The 20134-nt window shown below is 38.1% G+C and overlaps 1 protein-coding gene across 1 annotated transcript; it reads right to left on the minus strand.

The window, feature by feature from the left end:
* Positions 1-19044: 19044 nt before the first annotated feature.
* On the minus strand, positions 19045-19765 carry LOC126508807 (60S ribosomal protein L13-like). The gene has a single exon (XM_050154218.1). The coding sequence runs from the start codon at positions 19701-19703 to the stop codon at positions 19086-19088; it is 618 nt and encodes a 205-aa protein (XP_050010175.1). The 5' UTR covers positions 19704-19765; the 3' UTR covers positions 19045-19085.
* Between the last annotated feature and the right edge of the window lie 369 nt (positions 19766-20134).

The following is a 20134-nucleotide window of genomic DNA, read 5'->3' on the forward strand; positions in this document are numbered from 1 at the left end:
AGGTCATGTAATAAGGACTCTCTTTCAATTTCCATGTCTTTTCCCTACTCAAATATCTTAGAAGAGATAACTTACACTGTAAAAGTGTTATTTGTAGGTAATAAAATTATTAAATAGTATTTATTAATATATACACTACTTGCGACTAAGCTACAATTAAATTAAAAAAGAAGATTCTTGATTTCTTAGTCAGTGTTCCGTTGCTGAGAATAGACACTGAGACCATGGTATCTCTTATAAAGGAAAGCATTTAATGGGGCATGCGTACAGTTTCAGAGATTCAGTCCATCATCAGCATGGAGGAAAGCATGGCAGCATGCAGGTAGACATGGTGTCCGAATAGCTGCTGGGAGTTCTACATCCAGATCCTCAAACAGCAGGAAGAAATAATGAGTATGGCTTGAGCATTGAAACCCCAAACTCCACCCCTAGTGACACACTTCCTTCAACTAGGCCACATCTCCTAATTCTGCTCAAATAACTGTGCTCTCTGGTGATGAAACACTCAGATTTGCAAGCCTATCAAGCCACTATTATTTAAAATACTTCATTAGATTTTAGATCTCTGGTCATACTTGCGCCATGGTATCTTCAGGTATGTGTTTTTGTATGTACACATATGTATTTAACAGAAAAAATAAGTGATATTTTTCACTACCCACAGTTAAATGTTACCCACAACCAAACCTTATGAATACAGTGAAGAAAAATAGCTGTCACTAGGAGTTAGTGAAAATCCTTTCTTCAGATATTACAAGCATGTGACATATTGCACTCTGTAACTTCAAGTTTTACCTTTCAATTGGGACAACTTGGAAGAGAAAAGTGCAGAGAATTGGTAGGGGAAGTTGGTGTGGAGAGGCTAAATAAATAAAAACAATTAGTCATCACAATGGTTAATGCTGTTTTGTATAGTTTAACACTTTCAACACATTTTTCCTTCAGGGTAATAATGTATTTATATGTAACAGCATAAATAGGTATAAACATATACTATATGTACATATGTATGTATGTTTGTGTGCATCTATAATAGAAAATTCTGGCCCTCTTTTAAGACATGACAATAGAAAAGGTATTTGGTTAAGTTCAAAAAGTGTACATTTAGTTAAAAAAAAAAAGACAAAAAACCGTAAGTTAGAATTTTAACACCCAAATTTGAGAGCTTCATTTAATCCATAGAGGCTAAACTACTTTCCAACACATGAAATTACATTATATTATGGAGAATTTGTTAGCATGAGTAGTATGTTACAAATTATATGTGTACCTGCACCCTAGCTAGTATCTTCGTCCTGTTTTCGTCTGTCGCTCTGTTAACTCATCCCTATTGGGCTACAGGCACAACTTCAAAAGGAGTTTATTTTTTCTCAATGCAGCATGCAGCAGCCCATCCTGCTGTTATGTCTGAAAATGAAAAAGATGTAACTAAATTTTTTTCATATGTATGACTGTTTGGCCTACATATATGTATGTGTACCACGTGCATGTCTGATGCCCACAGAGACCAGAAGACAGCATTGGATCTTCTGGGAGAAGAATGCTGTGAGCTTCCATGTGAGTGCTAGGAACCAAACCCAGATTCCATGCAAGAGCAATGTATGCTCTTAACTATTGTGCTATTTCTTCAGCCCCCAATTTTACCTTCTTAAGCATTACTATAGTTATTTCATTTCATGCCTCTGCTAACAGGTCCACATTTTATTCATTTCTCTGAAGAATAATATCCTGAAGGTGATAAGGTTTCCAATGTTGGATTCCAAATCCTACACTACCTTTTTTTAATGGTTGCCTAGGATACAGTGTTCTACTCTATCTTAAAGAGAACAAATTGTCAGTGTGTCAAATGAAGTTTATAGATATGTATAGATTATGTGCTTATCTGAAAGACAAATTTGCAGCATTTTAGAATATCTCATACAAACATTCTGACTCCAGTCTTCCTTGGTTGGTCGTATCCAGACCCAGAGTGCCCAGGCCTAGGCTGGTGATTAATACTGCTTCCTCATTTGCCTCTTGCTAATGTATCCTTTGAACCCTTGATTAATGTATTAGTTGTTCTCTTAATTAGTTGTTTACTTGAAATGTTAATTTATCCTACTGGAGGATTGATATTTACTTATAATACTCTAGAACATTTTATATTATTATATTTTACTTTATTACCACAAATCAAATTTTGTTTAAAAAATACCTTTTGGGTGCTTGGAAGAATCAGTCTATATTGATTATTTAAAGATTTATAATGGTTATAGACTGATTAATATCTCATTTATTCTCCTTTTTCAACAAACTCAAGAACATCAACATTAGTGAGTCTCACGCTCTTCCCAACGTGATGGTACAGACTGTGGACTTCAGAACAAGGGATACATTATTCCAGTCAGTGTTTCTTTCTCTGAAAGAAAGGGTCCGTCCGTGGGATGTCCCCCACCACACATGATGGATGGCTTTATCCACACCATCACCGAGTGTGATAATTGAATGAAGCCTTTTATGAGGAAAATTAGAGAAGAGTAAATGAGAAGAACCTGTGTTTAAATGGAAAGTTCCCCTCGAGACAGATATTATATGGTGCATTTGGGTTTGCCAGTACCAAGTATGCTATTTGGCAAATAGCCAAGATCATAATAATCTCTTAAAATCCATAAGCAATATGGTAGAATGTAGTGGTTCCGTGCTAAAAGTAGATTTAGGATCTTGGAAGGACTACAAAAATCGTCTTTATTCAGCTCAATTCAAAGACATTAAAAGGAAATATTCACTTTGGGATTTGAAGTGTATCAGAAAAAAAGGAAGTTATTTCTTTAAGTGGTACAATGTAACAAGAGATTACCATCCTTAAAACTTAAATCCCTTTCATGGGGATTTGGGAAAAGGGGAATTAACATGACTGGTAGACATGGACAGACTCAGGCAGGAGATTTCCAGGAGCAAATTAGGACACACATTGGTCTGGATAAATGCTTTTTAAACCGATTGATGACATTTTTGTATTTGTTCCTCCAATCAAAGAAAGATGTCCTTAATTTCTTTCCTCTTTTCCCTCTATCCTTCCTTACCTCTTCCCTTCTTCATTTCCTTAAGTTTATAATTTTTCCATAAGAGAACTACAAGAAAAAGAAGGATGCTGAAGGAAAACCATGAAACATATTATCTTAACCCTGATCCATGGGCAGAATTCTCAGTTTGTAGGTCTGGAAAAGACAGAGGCTCTAATGCAGGAGGTGACTGGAGGTCTGAGTACTCGTTGTCAGGTAATAGTCTCAGAAATTTGTACTTATTAATTGTAAACATGCTTTTATAAGACTTTATAATTTAAAATACTTTATAATCTCAAACTTTCCTCTAAACACAGCAACAACTCCTTCAAAGCTAGCAGAAACCCTGTGGTATGTGATATTACCACACTCTTTCCACATGTGAGGAAAAAGATATGCTGCAGGGAGATAAAGAAAATTGCATAATTTGCTGCATTCTCTGGCAGGCAAATGGACTTACTTTTCTTTTTGCCTGCTGCGTTTCATGTCTGGACCTCCTCTCCCAGGTTAGTGGCTTGTCCAATACTCCGAGTTTATTGAGTTGTACTATTCACCCAGCGTACTGTCAGATGATCAGCTTTGATTGCTGACTTTTCCACTGCTAGCTTGGCTAATTAACTCCTTTGAACTTCAGCCATCAGCCATGATGAATAATTCATAAGCTATGTGTCTTAAATACAATGATCACTTGATAAACTGTCAGTGGTAGAGAAGTGTTCCTGGTAGAAAGTATTTTAAGCTACATGTCCCAAGACAGATAGGTAAATGTGAAAATGTACCACTGTTATTGACTGAAAGCTCTTGTGTTTAACTCAGCATCCAGTGTTCAGAACAGTTCTAAATACTGTAAGTTCAAAAGAAAACGTGATCGTTCAGATAAACCTTGAATTACAAACAGTTCTTTAAGAACATCAGAATTTATAAGGCAGATGGAGTCCCACACAATGTCTACAACATATATGAGAAATTAACAGAAGGCAAATACCAAAACGTAGAAAATTTTGAAACTTGAAGCACCAGTATGGGGCCCAGGGAGATGACTCAGTAGGGAGATGACTCAGTGGGGAGCCGCACTTGCACACAGGTCTGATGACCCTAGTTTGATTTCTGGATCTAACAAGATGGCAAAAAAGGAAAGACTACTTCAAACTGCCCTCTGACCTTCATTAGTGCGCCACTGCGGGCACATACCTATGTCCGTGCACACACATAAAGTAAGGAGACTAATAATAACAAAGCACCACTATGAACGTGAACTCACTCCTCGCTTTATTAGTGGGCACGTTTCAGACAAACACATTATCCAACTTGAGAAAAGTCTTTAAAATATGTTAAAATATAGCATTGTTAATAGGTAGATACGAATTTCCAAGGAGTTTTGCAAATAATCCCAAATTCTTTGAATTATTCTTGTGTTTAACTCGGCAGTTCTACTGCTGAGAATGCAGTGAATGGCGTAATTTGTACAGCTTTTCTTCACAATGACCTCTACAAACTGTCCATTATGTTTGCATCATGTCAAGCAGAAAAGTAGTGTATCTGAAAGACACTGCATGGTGATACAGTTAAAAATATTGAATGGAAGGGAGAGCTGGGGTTTAGCACAGAAGATTGGCAAAGTATCCCTGAAGGTTTGCTCAGAGAAGTACCTCAGCCCCCTGAAAGCACTCAGTGAGGTTGTACATACTGTTCTTGTATCATGGTACTCAGAGTGTAAACAACCCTTGATGCACAGGTTGGATGGGCAGAACTCTGTGTTGCCATGCCATGCTCCAAAACCTGTTGGTGTTGGATGTGGATCCTCCAAAGAGGGCTGGGGGAACTGGTTCAGCTGGTAAAGCGCTTGCCCCATTAGCATGAGGGACTGCATTTGGACTTCCAGCACCAGGTAAAAAGCTAGAATCCGTGTATGCCAGTGGTGATGAGAATATAGGTCCCAGGATCTCACCAGCCAACCTGTCCAGAAGAATGAGTGATCACCAGTTAGATTGAGAAGAAGAACCTGACATTGGTGTTGTCTGGCCTACTTTTTTTCACATGAGCACACACGTATAACCCACCTCATCCTAGCCCACATGTACTCACACACAGAAATTCTCCAAAGAGTGCTTGAGAGTCAGACCCATAAGAAGGCAGAGTTAATGCTGAGGAGATATTATTCAAGTGTCTAAATGTCACCGGACACAGAATAAATAAATCAGCTCCATGGTGATCACATGAGAGTTAAATGAATAGCTCCAAATCTGTGCCCACAGAATTGTCCTAATTAACATTAATGGACACACACACACACACACATACACACAACCAAATCCAAAACAACATATCAACAAACAACACAAACTGAAGATCAACAAAAGGCATGAATGTAGGAAAGTAATTTGTAGGTGGGTGAGCGATGACAGGATCTAGAGCAACGGTTCATGACTCTCCTCATGCTACCCTTTAATGTGGTTCCTCATGCTGTGGTGACCTCCAGCCCTAAAATGACTTTCATTGCTACTTCATCCCTGTAATTTTGCTAGTGTGATAATTAGTAATGTAAATATTTTGGGAGATGGAGGCTTGCCAACGGGGCCTCAACTCACAAGTTGAAAACCCAAGATCTAGAGGCGGCTAAGAGGAGGCGAAGGCAAGAATAAAGAGAAAGTCCTCTATATATGCACAAAATTTTCAAAGAAAAAAATTTAATTAATAAAAATTACAAAAAATTAAAAAGCTATGAAAAGCAAGGTTTCAACATAAAGTAATGATAAGGAGAAAACCTACTGATTTACCAGTGTTATTGTTTAAAGATCCATGTTTGATGTTATTTGTAACAATTCTTTTAAAGCTCTACCTTTGTCAAAATTGAAATAGGACATGGACTCAAATACACATAGTGTCTAGAGTGCATTTGAGAAAACAATAAAATATCAAAGATGGAAAATTATGTATAAAGGAGAAACAATAAAACTCCAGTAAGGGGCTGTTGAGATGGACTAGAGGTTAGAGATACTTGTACACAAGCCTGAGGTCAGTTCTAAGATCTCACAAGGTGGCAGGAGAAAACTGACACCTGAGAGCGCCTTCTGACCTCCAGAATGATATGATCAGTGCATATAATACAATCATATTAAATATCATACTGTATCCCACAAATATACACAGTCACTATGTGTTACTAGAAATTCAAAAATTATTCAAGGAAGTAGAAATGCTAACTATCTTGGTTTGATTTTTACATACTATAAATGTATCAACCTTGTAATTAGTGCAATTAAAACAATGATAATATATAAAACATAAGCTGGAGTTTGTGTCTCACGACTCTAATTTGAGCAATGAGAAGGCTGAGGCTGGAGTACTTTTGTAGATTGAGTTTAGCCTGAGCTAAATAGTGAGCCCTAGGGTAGCCTTGGCTATAGAGTAAACACAAGCCTGAATAAACTGAAAGGAAAAAGCAATAGGTGAGTCCCTGGAAGGGTTGGGACTTAACTCAATGCTAAAATGTTTACTTAGCAAGTGCAAGGCTTTGGGTTTGGTCCCAGCAACAAAGAAACAAAATATAAAACAACCAGTATTGTTGCATATCTTTAATATTCAAGAGCTTGGAATCATTGTCAAATATATTTGAATTATTCTGATTGTAATATATTGCAAATGATATGGCAAGGATTATCCAATCCTCAAAGAGGATTTAGTATTTACGGGAAGTGTTAAAATTAGTTTATAGATTATAAATCTTTTAAAGTATATCAGATAGACAAGCATATCAAAACATATGCCATGAGGGGTGGGTGACTGAACTTTAAACATTTATATTTTCCCTAGGAAATTTTGCATCAAATATTCTTATACAAATAGCACTTAAGATATTTGCTACAACAAAATTTTAAACCATGAGTTGTTCAAATTCCATCTTGCTCTTGTTTGTCTGAGCAATCTTTGACTCCATATACCAATATATTACACTTTGAGTCCTCCAATATTGGTTTTAATCACATCATCATCACTATCATCACCACCACCACCGTCATCATCATCATTATCATTATCATCATCACCACCATCATCATCATCACCATCATCATCGTCATCACCATCATCATCATCATCACCATCATTATCATCATCATCTCTATCATCATCATCACCATCATCACCATCATCATCATCATCATCATCACCATCATCATCATCACCATCATTATCATCATCATCATTATCATCATCATCTCTATCATCATCATCACCATCATCATCATCACCACCACCACCATCATCATCACCACCATCATTATCATCATCATCTCCATCACCACTATCATCATCATCATCATCATCATCATCATCATCATCATCTCTATCATCATCATCATCATTATCACCACCACCACCACCACCACCACCACCACCACCACCACCATCATCATCATCATCATCATCATCATCATCATCATCATCTATGCTCCGGCAATACTTAAGCACGCATGGGCAGCCCGTTTATGGCCGTTCTTCTGTTGTTCTTATCCTAGGCAGTCCTAGAGGCTTGTGCTATTGTCGTACCCAAGGTTTCAGTCTTTTGTGCTGTCTATCCAGCATGTTTTGGGCTTTCCTTTTCACCTTACCCTATGTACTCCTCCAAGCAATGCTATTTTTGGGTATGTACTGTCATTCCTTCTCATAACATGGTCAAAGTAACTCAAGCACTGGTGCTGTATCCAGTAGTTGTCTTTTTTTGTGTGTAGATGAAGATATTTTTTAATATCATTGTTGCACAGCCTGTCTCTTCATGAATCCTCCTGGGACATGCCATCTCAAACACATCCAGCCGTTGTTCTGAGAAGCATTTCATTGTCTAGTTTTCAGAGTTTTAAAGAAGGAAGCTCAAGACAAGTGTCTCATACACTTGTAATTTTGTTGGTGTCGTTATGTCTCTTTTTTTAATTTTTTTTATTGAAAAAAATTTCCACCTCCTCCCAGCCTCCCATTTCCCTCCCCCACCACCCACACCACTCCCCCACCCCCCACTCCTCTCCCCCTTCCTCTCTAGTCTGAAGAGCAGTCAGGGTTCCCTGCCCTGTGGAAAGTCCAAAGTCCTCCCCCCTCCATCCTGGTCTAGGAAGGTGAACATCCAAACTGGCTAGGCTCCCACAAAGCCAGAACATGAAGTAGGATCAAAACCCAGTGCCATTGTCCTTGGCTTCTCAGCAGCCCTCATTGTCCCTTGTTGAACAAATCTTTCCTCGTGCCTAAAGTGCAGCCCTCACTATCCCTATTCACCTCTTGAAGTCTGGAATAGTTACCTCTTTTGAACTGAGGTTTCCTCCCAAATAGAAAAAAGTTGACTGTTTATTTGAGGTTCTGATTCCTTATTACAAAAGTGGTTTTAATCACACCCTGTAGTAATTAGTAATTGTAACTGCTTTAACCTTTGTTTTTGATGGAAGTTTGGGAGTAACTCCACTATCCTATAATTTATCAAATTTTGAGTAAGTTATGTTTTAGGGCAAATATGTTTTAGGGATTTTATGCTCATTTGTTTAGTTATGTGTGTGCACCGTGCACACATATGTTGGAAAGTCAGAAGACAACCTGTGGGATTGCTAATTTTCTACTTTACAGTGTAGGTCCTGGGTAGTGAACTCAGGTTGTCTAGTTTGGTGGCAAGCTCTACTAAGTCACAGATCACCTTGTTAGTCCTAGTTAAGATGTGATTTTATTAGCTCTTTGAGAGTTTTGTACAATGTGTTCTCTCATTTTTACCTTCCTAGCTCTTCTCAGCAGTACTCTCCTTCCCTGCCCCCCTCAAATCTGTGTCCTTGTTTTCCCCACGTCTAATTGGTGCAGCTTATATATACCTGGAGGTGTGTCCTTCCGCTGGCACATGGTCAGGTTTTCAGGGCCATCATTCTTAAAGAGAACTGACTCTCCCTCTCATAGCAGTTACCAATTTCAAAAACTAAGTTGGGGTGGGGATTCATGTCTAACATCTCTCTTTATCCTGAGATTTTTGTCTGGCTTAAGTTTGCTATAGACCTGTGAAGGCTGTCACAGGAACTGTGAGTTCACATGCGTATCTGTCTGTTTGTGCATAGACATTGCTTGCCTGTAATCATCCCCTGTCTCTGGCTCTTACAGTCTTTCACAATGACCCCTGAGCCTTAGAAGTAGGGGATATGATACACCTTTCCCATTTAGGACTGAGAAATCTAAAGTTTCTTCATGTCTTCATCTTCAGAAGATGTGAGTGAGTCTCTGTGTAAATCATGTTCCATGGAAAAGAGAAGCTTCTCTGGTAAGAGTTGAGAGATATGTCTATCTATGATCGTTTTACTTATGCATCCATTTATTTGACTTTGGGAATTAGTTTTATTTTTTATATTGTATCATTAAGAAAATGGTTTGATATCAGAGCCAAGAATGAGGCACTTTTAGAAATGTTACAGTCTTTACAGACTAAAAATGGACAGCTAGTTGAAAAATTAATATTATTGAAAAGATTAACATTAATTTGACAGACAAAATCCAATCAATGTCAAAGGGTGCTGAGACATTATCTGAAAGAATTCATGCTGTTGAATTTGACAATTGGAATCTGTCAAAAAGTTATGATAGGTTAACAGATAAGGAAGGCAATATGCACACCATCAAAACTATGTTCAAGGATGAGATGTTATTTTTGCTGGACTATTCATACCTTGGAATTATCAATGAGGACATTAGAACAGAACACTGGACATGAGATTCAGACTTTACAAAAGGCACTGGTAAAATATTTGAAAAATTGAGGAAGTTATCAAAATTGATGAGAAGAGAGAGAAGGTACAAGGACGGGGTTAGCCTCACCAGTGTGTGCCAGAGACCAGGATGACTTATTCAGTTTTAGCTGCCTATCCAATAATATTCTCTAAGAAGCCATCTGGCAACAAATACCCTAAGGTATTCAAAAACTATAAATGGCAGCCTATAGGCATGAGTAGTTCAAAAGAAATTAAAGAAACATAACATTTTATTGTCTGCACTCACCTTTCATTAGGGAAATTCTGAAAATGTGGACTTCAAGCAGTAAGGCTACCCCACACATTTGACTTTTATTAGTATCAGTGGTCCAAGAAGATAGACCTCAGCTTCTATGGAAATGCTATTGGTGAGAAGAAGCAAAAATTCTAGAACAACAGGAAAAAGCAAAGCAAGTTGAGACTTCCTAAGATCAATTCCTTGGTGAGGGCTATTCCTCAGATTCTTAGAACCAGGCTCTCTTTGGCGAACACACCTTGTCCCTATGTAGCATAGCACCTTTATGTGTTATTACTAACTCGCTTGTACAACTTAAATTAACCCATAATTCTTGTCTATGTTTAGCCATGTAGCTTAGTACCTTTTCTCTGCATTTGGTTGGTGACTGACTCTCTGCCTTTCCTCTTCCCAGAATTCTATTAGTCTGTCCACCCTGCCTATACTTCCTGCCTGGCAACTGGCCAATCATCATTTTATTAAACTGATATGAATGACAAATCCTTACAGTGCACAAGAACATTATGCCACAGTATTTCCCCTTTTTTTCTTTTCAAAACAAGAACTCTGAATCTAATTTCCTTTATTTAGACTTTTTTTTCTGATCATTATCCATAACAACTTATAACCAACACTCTAAACAAGAGAAACATCCATAATCCATTTTTTTGAAATGTGGACATAATTTTCTGGGCCATTTCATGCTGATAATTGTATGGAGACCAAAAGAAAATTTAGGATTATGGTCAAGTCCTGAAGTAATCTGTGAGACTGTATCATCTTAGCCAGCAGTCTTGAAGCTATTTTTGATGTAGGACTCAGAGGAAACTGTAACAGAGGTGCTCTGAAATTTTGAATCATCTCTGTCATCGGTTCCCACTGGAGATTTTTCAGGGGATCCTCCTTGATCAAACCTTATTTTTCTTAACCCAGAATGAACCCATAGCCTCTCACTTCTTGTGGAAACAAAAGCAAAACCTCCTTTTCAAATTAACATTCTTTTGACTTACATTTTGAAGTCAAGACATTTTTCCAATATATATTGGATTAATCCAGCAGCATTTATAATTAAATGTCTTTTAGCACCAGCTTTTCCTCCTTCCTCAGCTGTCAAACAATTCAAAGACACACAATAACATGCAGTAATCAGACTTTCTGTGTATTTTCCATCTTTATGTGGCTTTTTAAACGCTAATTCTTTTATTTTTACTTTTTAAGTTTAGTCTTTTGGGACAGTGTTTCTCTCTATATTTGGATGTTCTGGAACTCACTCTGTAGACCAGGTTAGCCTCGGAGAGATCCACCTGCCTCTGCCTCCCGAGTGCTGATATTAAAGGCATGTGCCACCACAACCAGCTACTCTGTTTCTTTTTGTTAATGACTTTCTCTATTCTTTTTCTTTTCTCTCCCAAGCCTACATTATATTTTTAAATACATTATAAACCATTCATAGTTTTTTTCACCTGAGTCTCTCTTTACTATATATCTTTATTGTTTTCTGATCGCATGAGTCTTTAATCTGCTAAGCAATATGGCTAGGATTAAAACTGTGGCTTTGGCAACCAGGTCTACCCCACTCCATAGCTTTTTGAGAGTCTAGCCTCAAGGTGGAGATACTGGCAGGAGTCACATTTATTGCCAACTCTCTGGAGTTTCTTCACCACCAAGAAGCCTGACACTGGCTGCTCATAAATACCATTTAAGTGTTTCATGGCAAGGCCTCTTAAAAGACCTACAAGGTTTTTGCCACTAACTTTGTTCCAGGAATCCTCTCTTAAGGGAACTGTGCCTCTACTTACCATTACCAAATAGAGTGTACCAGAATAAAGACAGTTACCAAAAGCTGCACTTGACTCTGTTCTTATCTGCCTAGAATTCTTTTATTTAAAGCTTTCTCGGGCTTTATGTGGGAATTCTTGCCAACCATTTGGGTGCCATTTGTACATGGAAGCTTCTGTTCAACTATATGCTGCAGCCATTCAATCCCAAATAAACACACATAGGCTTTAATTATAAATTGTTTGGCTTATTGCCCAGGCTTATTACTAACTAGCTCTTATGACTTAAATTAACCCCATAATTCATGTCTATGTTTAACCACGTGGCTTAGTACCTTTTCTCTGCATCTGGCTGGTGACTGAATCTCTTTCTTCTTCCCAGAATTCTATTAGTATGGTGACCCTGTTTATACTTTCTGCCTGGCTACTGGCCAATCAACATTTTATTAAACTAATAAAAGTGACAAATCTTTACAATGTATAAGAACACTGTTCCACAGCACTTTACACATAGACAAATATCTCACCCCATCAGTGTTGAATATTGTTGAAAAGGTTAGTATAGATCAAGTACATATCACTATGAAAGGTTTCTTGTTGCTTTTAATGTATAACTTTCCATAATAGTGATCCAAATAAGAAATATTTCACTGTTTACTATAAAAATATTTTCTACACAGAATTAAAAAATTTCCTCTATCAAGTTGAAAATTCAACTTAAAAATTTATTTGGTCTTTTTCTTCATAGCAATGTTCTTCCCTCTTTATGATCAGACTCTAGGAGCTTGGTTCACTTATCAGGTGTAGATTTCTGCATCTGCTTCCATCAGTTACTGGATGAAGGTTCTATGATAACAATTAATCATAAATTTGATTACAGAGTACCCTCTAAACTATTGCTTAGATTCTTAGCTGAGGTCATCTTTGAAGATTCCTGGGAATTTCTCTAGTGCCTGTTTTCTCACTAACTCCATAATGGCTCCCTCCTTCATGATATCTCTTCCTTTGCTCTGCTCTTTGTAATTCACCCATCTCAACCTTCCCATTCCTCACATTCTTCTCCCCACCACCCTTCTCCTTCCTCTCCATTCCTCCCACACTGCCAACTTACTAAGGAGATATTATCTGCTGACCTGAGCAAGTGAGAGCTCACTGACTCCAAACTGGCAACTGGGCAATCTGCATAAGACAGAACTAGTCCCTCTGAATGTGGGTGAGGGTTGTTGTACTTGGGCAGCCTGTGGGGCCACTAACAGTGGAATGAGTATTTATCCCTAGTGTGTGAACTCAGTCTTTGGAGCCCATTCCCTTTGGAGGGACACCTTGCTCTGTCTAGATACAGGGAGGAGGGCCTTGGTCCTGTCTCGAGTGATATGACAGACTTTGTTGATTCCCCATGGGAGGACTCACCCTCTCTGAGGAGTGGATGGGGGTGGGATGGAGAAAAGGTGGGAGGATGGGCAGGAGAGGCAACTGGAATTGGTATTTCAAATAAGATTATATTAAAATAAAAGAAAACATATTTGGTTCTAGTTGCAAACTGCTATCAAGATAGTTTTTTGACGTGTCAAAGTGATTCAGTTATAAAATTAAACTGTGTAAGTTTCTTCTCTATATATAAAATTTCAAACTATGAAAAGTATAATACTGTTTTCCATCAATCTAAAAAAATCTGCACTTAGAATATGACATCAATGTTTTTAATCTTATTTCTGCTACCTTTGGTTTCTAAATAATCCTTCAGTATGAAACAAAGTGGAAACAGCATAAATGAGATTTTATTTTAGGCTTTTAAAAACTGAGAGCTACTAAGTAATTTTTCATAAATCTCAATTAAGGGCATGCACAAGATTTTAATGTCTGTTAACCAGCACAAGGAAGAGACAATTTTATTTTTTAACATAATGTGTGTTGTCCATATAGTTACTCTCCATGATGGATGGCTTCTTCTGGCTGTGAGGATGGGGAAGAACTCACTTTTCTTTAGGGGCCATTTCTACTTTAAATTATGACAAAATGTTGCTATGAAACAGTGTGAAAGTCTAAACTTTGAAACGGATGATGACGTTGACTGCCAGGAAGAAGAACGGTCTGGATAACGAACGAGGCTTTTCTCATAGCCATTATTAACCATTTAAATCAAGTAATGTCGTAGAGAATGGTCTGGTTTTAAACTTTTGAACCCATCTGGAAAGGAGAACTTACATATAAATAATATAGAAGCAATGACATCTAAGGCAACCCAATACTTTGGATTATTTTCCCAAATCCTATATTGCTCCAGCTCAAACCATTTCCTTCATATAACATCAATATGAAAACATCACTTGAATTCACTTTCCTGAAGACCTCATTTTCTGAATATTGGTGGCCAGCTGAGAGAAATCCTTTTCATCTCTCTTTCAAACTCAAGATTATTTTACACTGTGTTGAAAGAAGTTAAATAATTTCAGGAAAACAGCTTATTTTTCTAAAGAACAAATTATAGCCCAAAATATACATGCTGAATTGGTTGGATCACAAGGCAGTATACATAATGTTGTATACATCTGAAATTTTTTGAGCACTTGCCCCACTCACAGAAAACTGCAGAGCTATTTGAGATAATAACATAGTTTACTCAACTCGAATTTATACATAGCCATCAACTTCTTGAAGATTCCTCTTTATGATATTTTGCTTTGCTAAGGATTTTTTTTTTTTTTTGCATTTTGGGGTTAGATCCTTTTTTAAAGAGTGACAATTTAGTTTAAAAAATATCCTAGAATGAAACTTGTTTTCAAATTCTTGGCTAGAATGAAACATTATTAGATATTTCTATAACGTTACTTATAGTCAGAACATTAAGAATTATATTTAAATAATAAAAATGAACCCTTGAATAAATTAAAAGCATTGTTCTGGTTTTGTATTTCTCAATTCCTTGTTATCATTTGTATAGTATAAGTATTATTATTTACTTATCATAAATGAATTTAAAGGCATCGTGACACAAAATTATAAAACAGGGAAGAAGACTCAACGCAGTGAGCTATACCAGACTCAGAAAGAGGAATATGATATGTGTTTGCTTATATATGGATATTAGCTGTAAATTCAATGATAGCCAAGCTACAGTCCATAGACCCACAGTGGGTATGTATAGAGTAAGGGACTAGAGGGAACAATTAGGAAAGAAAAATATAATAGTTATGGATGGTTAGGGTCCTGGTATGGGAGGATGAAGTGGGAAGGGAAGGAAGGATGGGTTTGTGGGAGGGAACACAGGGAGAGACAGCTAAAATTAAGGGGCATTTGAGGGGTAGTATGGAAACAATGCAGTAGGAATTTCCTAAAATATCTACATATATGAAGACAATCTAAATGAAATCTCCAAATAATGGAGAGAAAGCTCCAGCTAGCCATTTCTTGTCACCAAATGTAGCTTCCAGTACTGGGTTTGGGTTACATCTATGAGAATTGTTGGTAAAGGGGTTCCATGGGGATCCCCAAACAACCCAGGCTGTTGTCAAGATTATAGGCTACTCTCCATAAACTGACAGAATGTCCCCATTGCTGAAGACAACACCTATACAACCCATTGAAGATGTTCATGTCAAGCTGGTGCCTACATAAGGTCTTCACCACTGTGTTTTAGAGTCTTTCGTACAGGATTTTACTCTTCACATTTTCAAAAGAGGAACTTAAACACCATGCCAGCCATAAACCCTTTATCTACATCAATCTACTTCCTGCAAAATATTCTAGAGAAATGGTAGCACAAAACTTGTAGGAGTTAACTAACCAATAACTAATTTTACTTAAGGCCCTCTCCACAAGTCAGAACTCAAACACAACACTGCTTGAGTAACCACAAACCTGAGACTAGTTAGCACAGGTTTCTGGGGTTAAACCAAATAACACTGGTCTTAAAAAGAATAAAAAAGTGCCTTTTTCAGCCATCATTAGAGAAGTTTCCTCCTGCAGCAGATGAGAACCAATAGAGACCCAGAGCCAGACATTATGAAAAGTGTGAGAGACCTTGGAATGTACAGCTTTAAACAAAATGTCTCCTTCAAATCCCTCCCTTCAGAGCTGCAGAAGGAGGCAGAAAGAGTGTAGGAGCCAGAGGAGATAGGAGACACCAGAACAAGGCCCTCTAAATCAACACACTCACAGCTCATATGAACTTACAGAGTCTAAAGAAGCATGAACAGCACCTGCACAGGTCTGCACCTTGTCCTCAGAGTGTATATTATGGCTTTCAATTTAGTATTTTTATGTGATTCCTGAGTGTGCAAATGAGTGGATCTCTGATGCTTCTTCCTTCTCTTGGGCTCTTTTTCTTCTGTTGTTTTTTCTGATCTAACTTTGATGTGATAGTTTTTGTCTTATCTTATTATTCTATTTTCTAAAAAATGAATGAATGAATGAACGAATGAAAACCTAGCCACTAGGATAAAGGACTGGGTAAATCAGCCACTCCAGGACAGACCTCATGTTAAAGAGCAGTAGACCAACATATAATGAACTCCACAATTTTTTTTTTGTGTGTGTGGTTTTATTTCACTGCTTTGTTTTGGGTTTTTGTTTGTTGGATTTTTTTGAAAAGACTGAAAGTTGGGTGGGTAGGGAGGCAAGATGATCTGGAAGAACTTGTGGGAGGGGAGAGAAAATAATCACAATATCTCTAAATTAAAATTGTTTTAAATAATAAAAAGATATACATTTGTGCATATTTACACAATAAACTTGTTTTATATAATTTTGGATAAATATAAAAGAGTATAATTTCTTGAGGTTCTATCAAGCAATCTTGCTGCCATTTACCCTCAGCCCTCCTTTCTGTTTTGACTCCCCTCCCTCCACCCACTTCAAGCTCTCTCTCCTACCTGCTACACCATTTCACACTTGATGTCACCTCTATCCTGCTATTTCCTCCCCAAGTCCTGCCCCCACTCTGTCTCTTTATACACTCATGGTATCTATGGTTACTCTGTATTGCATAATCACATCAGAGGATTCGGAACTAGGAACCACAGATCAGAGAGCAAGCTGCATTTGTCTTTCCAGGTCTACATATTTTAACAAGTGGGAATCTTGATTCTAGCACAATCCAAAAACTAAAAGCATAAACAAGGTTAAAAAGAAACCAGGAACTAAACTCAAGACACTGGTAGTCTCTTAGTTTATTTGCTATATAAATGCGCTAAGACATCCAGTGTTTATAGACTATCAGGAGTAAGAAACTTATGAATAAGAAAACGACTCAGATTTTCTACAGTAATCCTGTACCTACGCATTTACAGAACAATGTAAATCCAATTATATTGCAGCTCATCTCATGAATCCGTGTTGGCATCTGTTCAGCTCCTCCTTGCAGAGTGGTGTGCCAACCTCTACTCCCAAATTAACCATGTAAACTAGACCAGTGATTGCAATGCAATTAGGCTGATGAGAAACCAGAGAATTGAGGGGGAGAGAAAAAAAGGATTTGCTGATTAACTATTAACTTGGTCTTTATCTATACAAGAGCAGATAAAACTACTCAATATTAAATATTGCTTCTTCTAAATTTTCACAGCTAATATTTTTGTAAGTAAGTCTATATGAGGTGTTCTTCATTTCACAATGTCATACAATTTTCAAAACACTTTTTTTTTGCTATGAGATTATATTAGCTGAGTTTTCCATTCCTGGGTGACAGAATACTTATTTATAAGGCCAGATTCATAAATATGTGGCAAGATGAATATGGTCAATTATTTTATTTTCATCCTTCAAAGCACTGAGTACAACATATTCAGTAAATAATATAATCTGCAAAACAGATCTATTTGGAGAATCAATAAAGCACAACAGATAAAAAAGACACTCCCTCCAGAACCGGAAATCTTTTCCTGATAGATTATATCGTGTCATGCCATATTATGCTAATTAATCCCCAGAGTCATACTATTATGTAGAGAACACTTCTTGTACTAAGAATTCCTGCACGAAAGGTGCACTGAACATGAAAAAAACTGAACTTACTATTGGTCATATAAATATTTATTTGTCTTTCTTTATAAACAACAAAAACAGAAAAAATAATAAATGAGGTTATTTTATTGTATTACATACTTGCAATGATCAAATTTGCTTGTCAATTTTACTATTAAGAAATATACGGGGCCTTGATTAGGCAGCCATGCTGTGGTGTCATGAATACAGCTTACCTGCCATTTATTATAGCAAACCTCTTTTATTCTCTTAGAATCTTTCTGCTCCTGTTGGGGGAGGCTACTGGTTCGTTCCCAGCTTCCCAGAAAAATGAAATAATCACTCACAAACTATATTATTTAAATCACTGGTTGGCCAGTCACTTAAGTGTATTGCTTGCTAGCTCTTATATTGTTGGTTAACCCATTTCTATTAATCTGTGTATCACCATTTGGCTGTGGTTTACCGGCAAGGTTCCAGTGTGTCTGTCTCTGGCAGTGGCTACATGGCTTCTCCCTGACTCCGCTTACTTTCTCTCAGAATTCAGTTTAGTTTTTCCCAGGTAGCTTTATTCTGTCCTATCATAGGCCAAAGCAGCTTCTTCATTCATTAACCAATAAAAGCAACACATAGACGGAAGGACTTCCCACACCTTGCTCCCATTTTCACGTTTCCTGACTCTTAGGAGCAAGAATTGTATTGTGGAAATATTGATTGGGGCTGGGCACCCCATGACCAGAAGTTCTAAGAAAGAAATCTCATGGGTTCCACCCTAAACTAGGAACCACAGGCAATCAATGAATGTTGAGAGAAAAAGAACTACTCTTCCCTAGGGATGAACCCACTAATTCTCCAATACCAGTAACTACCGCAACGCTGCATTGTGATAAGATTGCTTAGTCTTTGTAATGTCCCTTTCAGGCGACACCCATTATGATTTCCATCTGGAAGTCAGCACTGGGTAGCATCAGAGTTTCAGCTCGTGGGCAGTGAAGTCTTAGCTCCTAAACATACCACATCCCTTGTGTGGACTATAAGTTCCCAAGTCCCTACAGTAAATCAATACCTTCTAAAATTTGTACTAGTATTTATATTTATAGTAGTAAGTCTTGGGTGTTAAAAAAAACAAATAATTCCTAAATAATATTTAAGAAGTGAGCAGAAATAGTTGTGGAAGCTTTAACTCTCTTGGCATTCTTATTTTCTTCCTTAAATAAATAATATAACATTCTGAGGCTCTCTGGGGTTTATTTATTTATTTATTTTTTGCTTTATGGAAAATTTATTGCAATATTCCAAAAGCACATCACTTTTTCTTCTCAACATCCTGCTCTGCAGCTTCCTTTGCCCTCTTTGCTCGGATGCCAAAGAGCCGGGCGTTGGCCCGGGCCATGCGAAGACTGGCAAAAGCCTTGAAGTTCTTCTCTTCTTCCGTAATGACTCTGGCTTTCTCCTTTTTATAAACATTCCGGATGGGCATCACAGGTCCTGTTAGCTGAGTGGCCAATTTAAGTTCTTCAGCCGAACTATCTCCCTTCTTTGGAGCGGAAGGCTTCCTGGGGAAGAGGATGAGCTTGGAGCGGTACTCCTTCACGTTGGCCTGCAGGGACTCGGTGGACTTGTTTCGCCTCCTTGGGTCCGCGGAGATGCCGATGGTGCGAGCCACCTTCTTATGGATACCAGCCACCCTGAGTTCCTCCAGGCTGAAGCCCCGGACCTTAGTGTGGTAGCACACTGTGGGGCACCTCACGATGGGCCTGATGGGTCCGGACGCGGGGCGCGGGGCAATGCGGCGCGCTTTCGCCTGCCGGGCCTTGCGCCTGCGGATCTTGCGTGCCGGCTGGTTGAACCAAGTGTCCACTCGCCGCTGCCAGTCCTTGTGAAAGTGGGGCTTCAAGATCATGCCATTCCGGCTGGGCGCCATGGCTGCCTCCCGTGCAGGAGAATGGCCGAGCGGAAAGGACCGAGCGCCGCAAAGCACCCTGGGATTGTCGAGAGTCCCTGGGGTTTATTTTTGAATTTGATCAAACAATCCGTGCTACTTTGTCCCACGTGAACCCCATGAACTGCTTTTCAAGTCATCAACAGTGAGAACCCTCAAAAAAGTTTTATGATGGCAAAGAACATCCCTCTAAATGGAGGCCTTCCTTTCTGTAGTACCCATGGTTTTCTGTAACAGGAACAGAAAAGGCTAATGAGTAATTAGACATCGTGTGATGCGGCTCATTGAGATGTGAAGAATGATGATGCCTGCAGAAGCTTCTCTTTGGAGATAATGAAGCCACGTTCTTATCTGTGCAGACACTGCGTGTTTTGTTCAAGAATTTCTTCCTTAATAAGCAAAGTCTGCTTTTG

The sequence above is a fragment of the Alexandromys fortis genome, unplaced genomic scaffold (assembly GCF_014885135.2).
Source record: "Alexandromys fortis isolate MF-2015 unplaced genomic scaffold, M_Fortis_MF-2015_v1.1 scaffold_40, whole genome shotgun sequence".
Taxonomy (NCBI): domain Eukaryota; kingdom Metazoa; phylum Chordata; class Mammalia; order Rodentia; family Cricetidae; genus Alexandromys; species Alexandromys fortis.

Coding starts and splice junctions, on each gene's coding strand:
- LOC126508807 (XM_050154218.1), bottom strand. CDS start 19,703: ATGGCGCCCAGCCGGAATGGCATGATCTTGAAGCCCCACTTTCACAAG.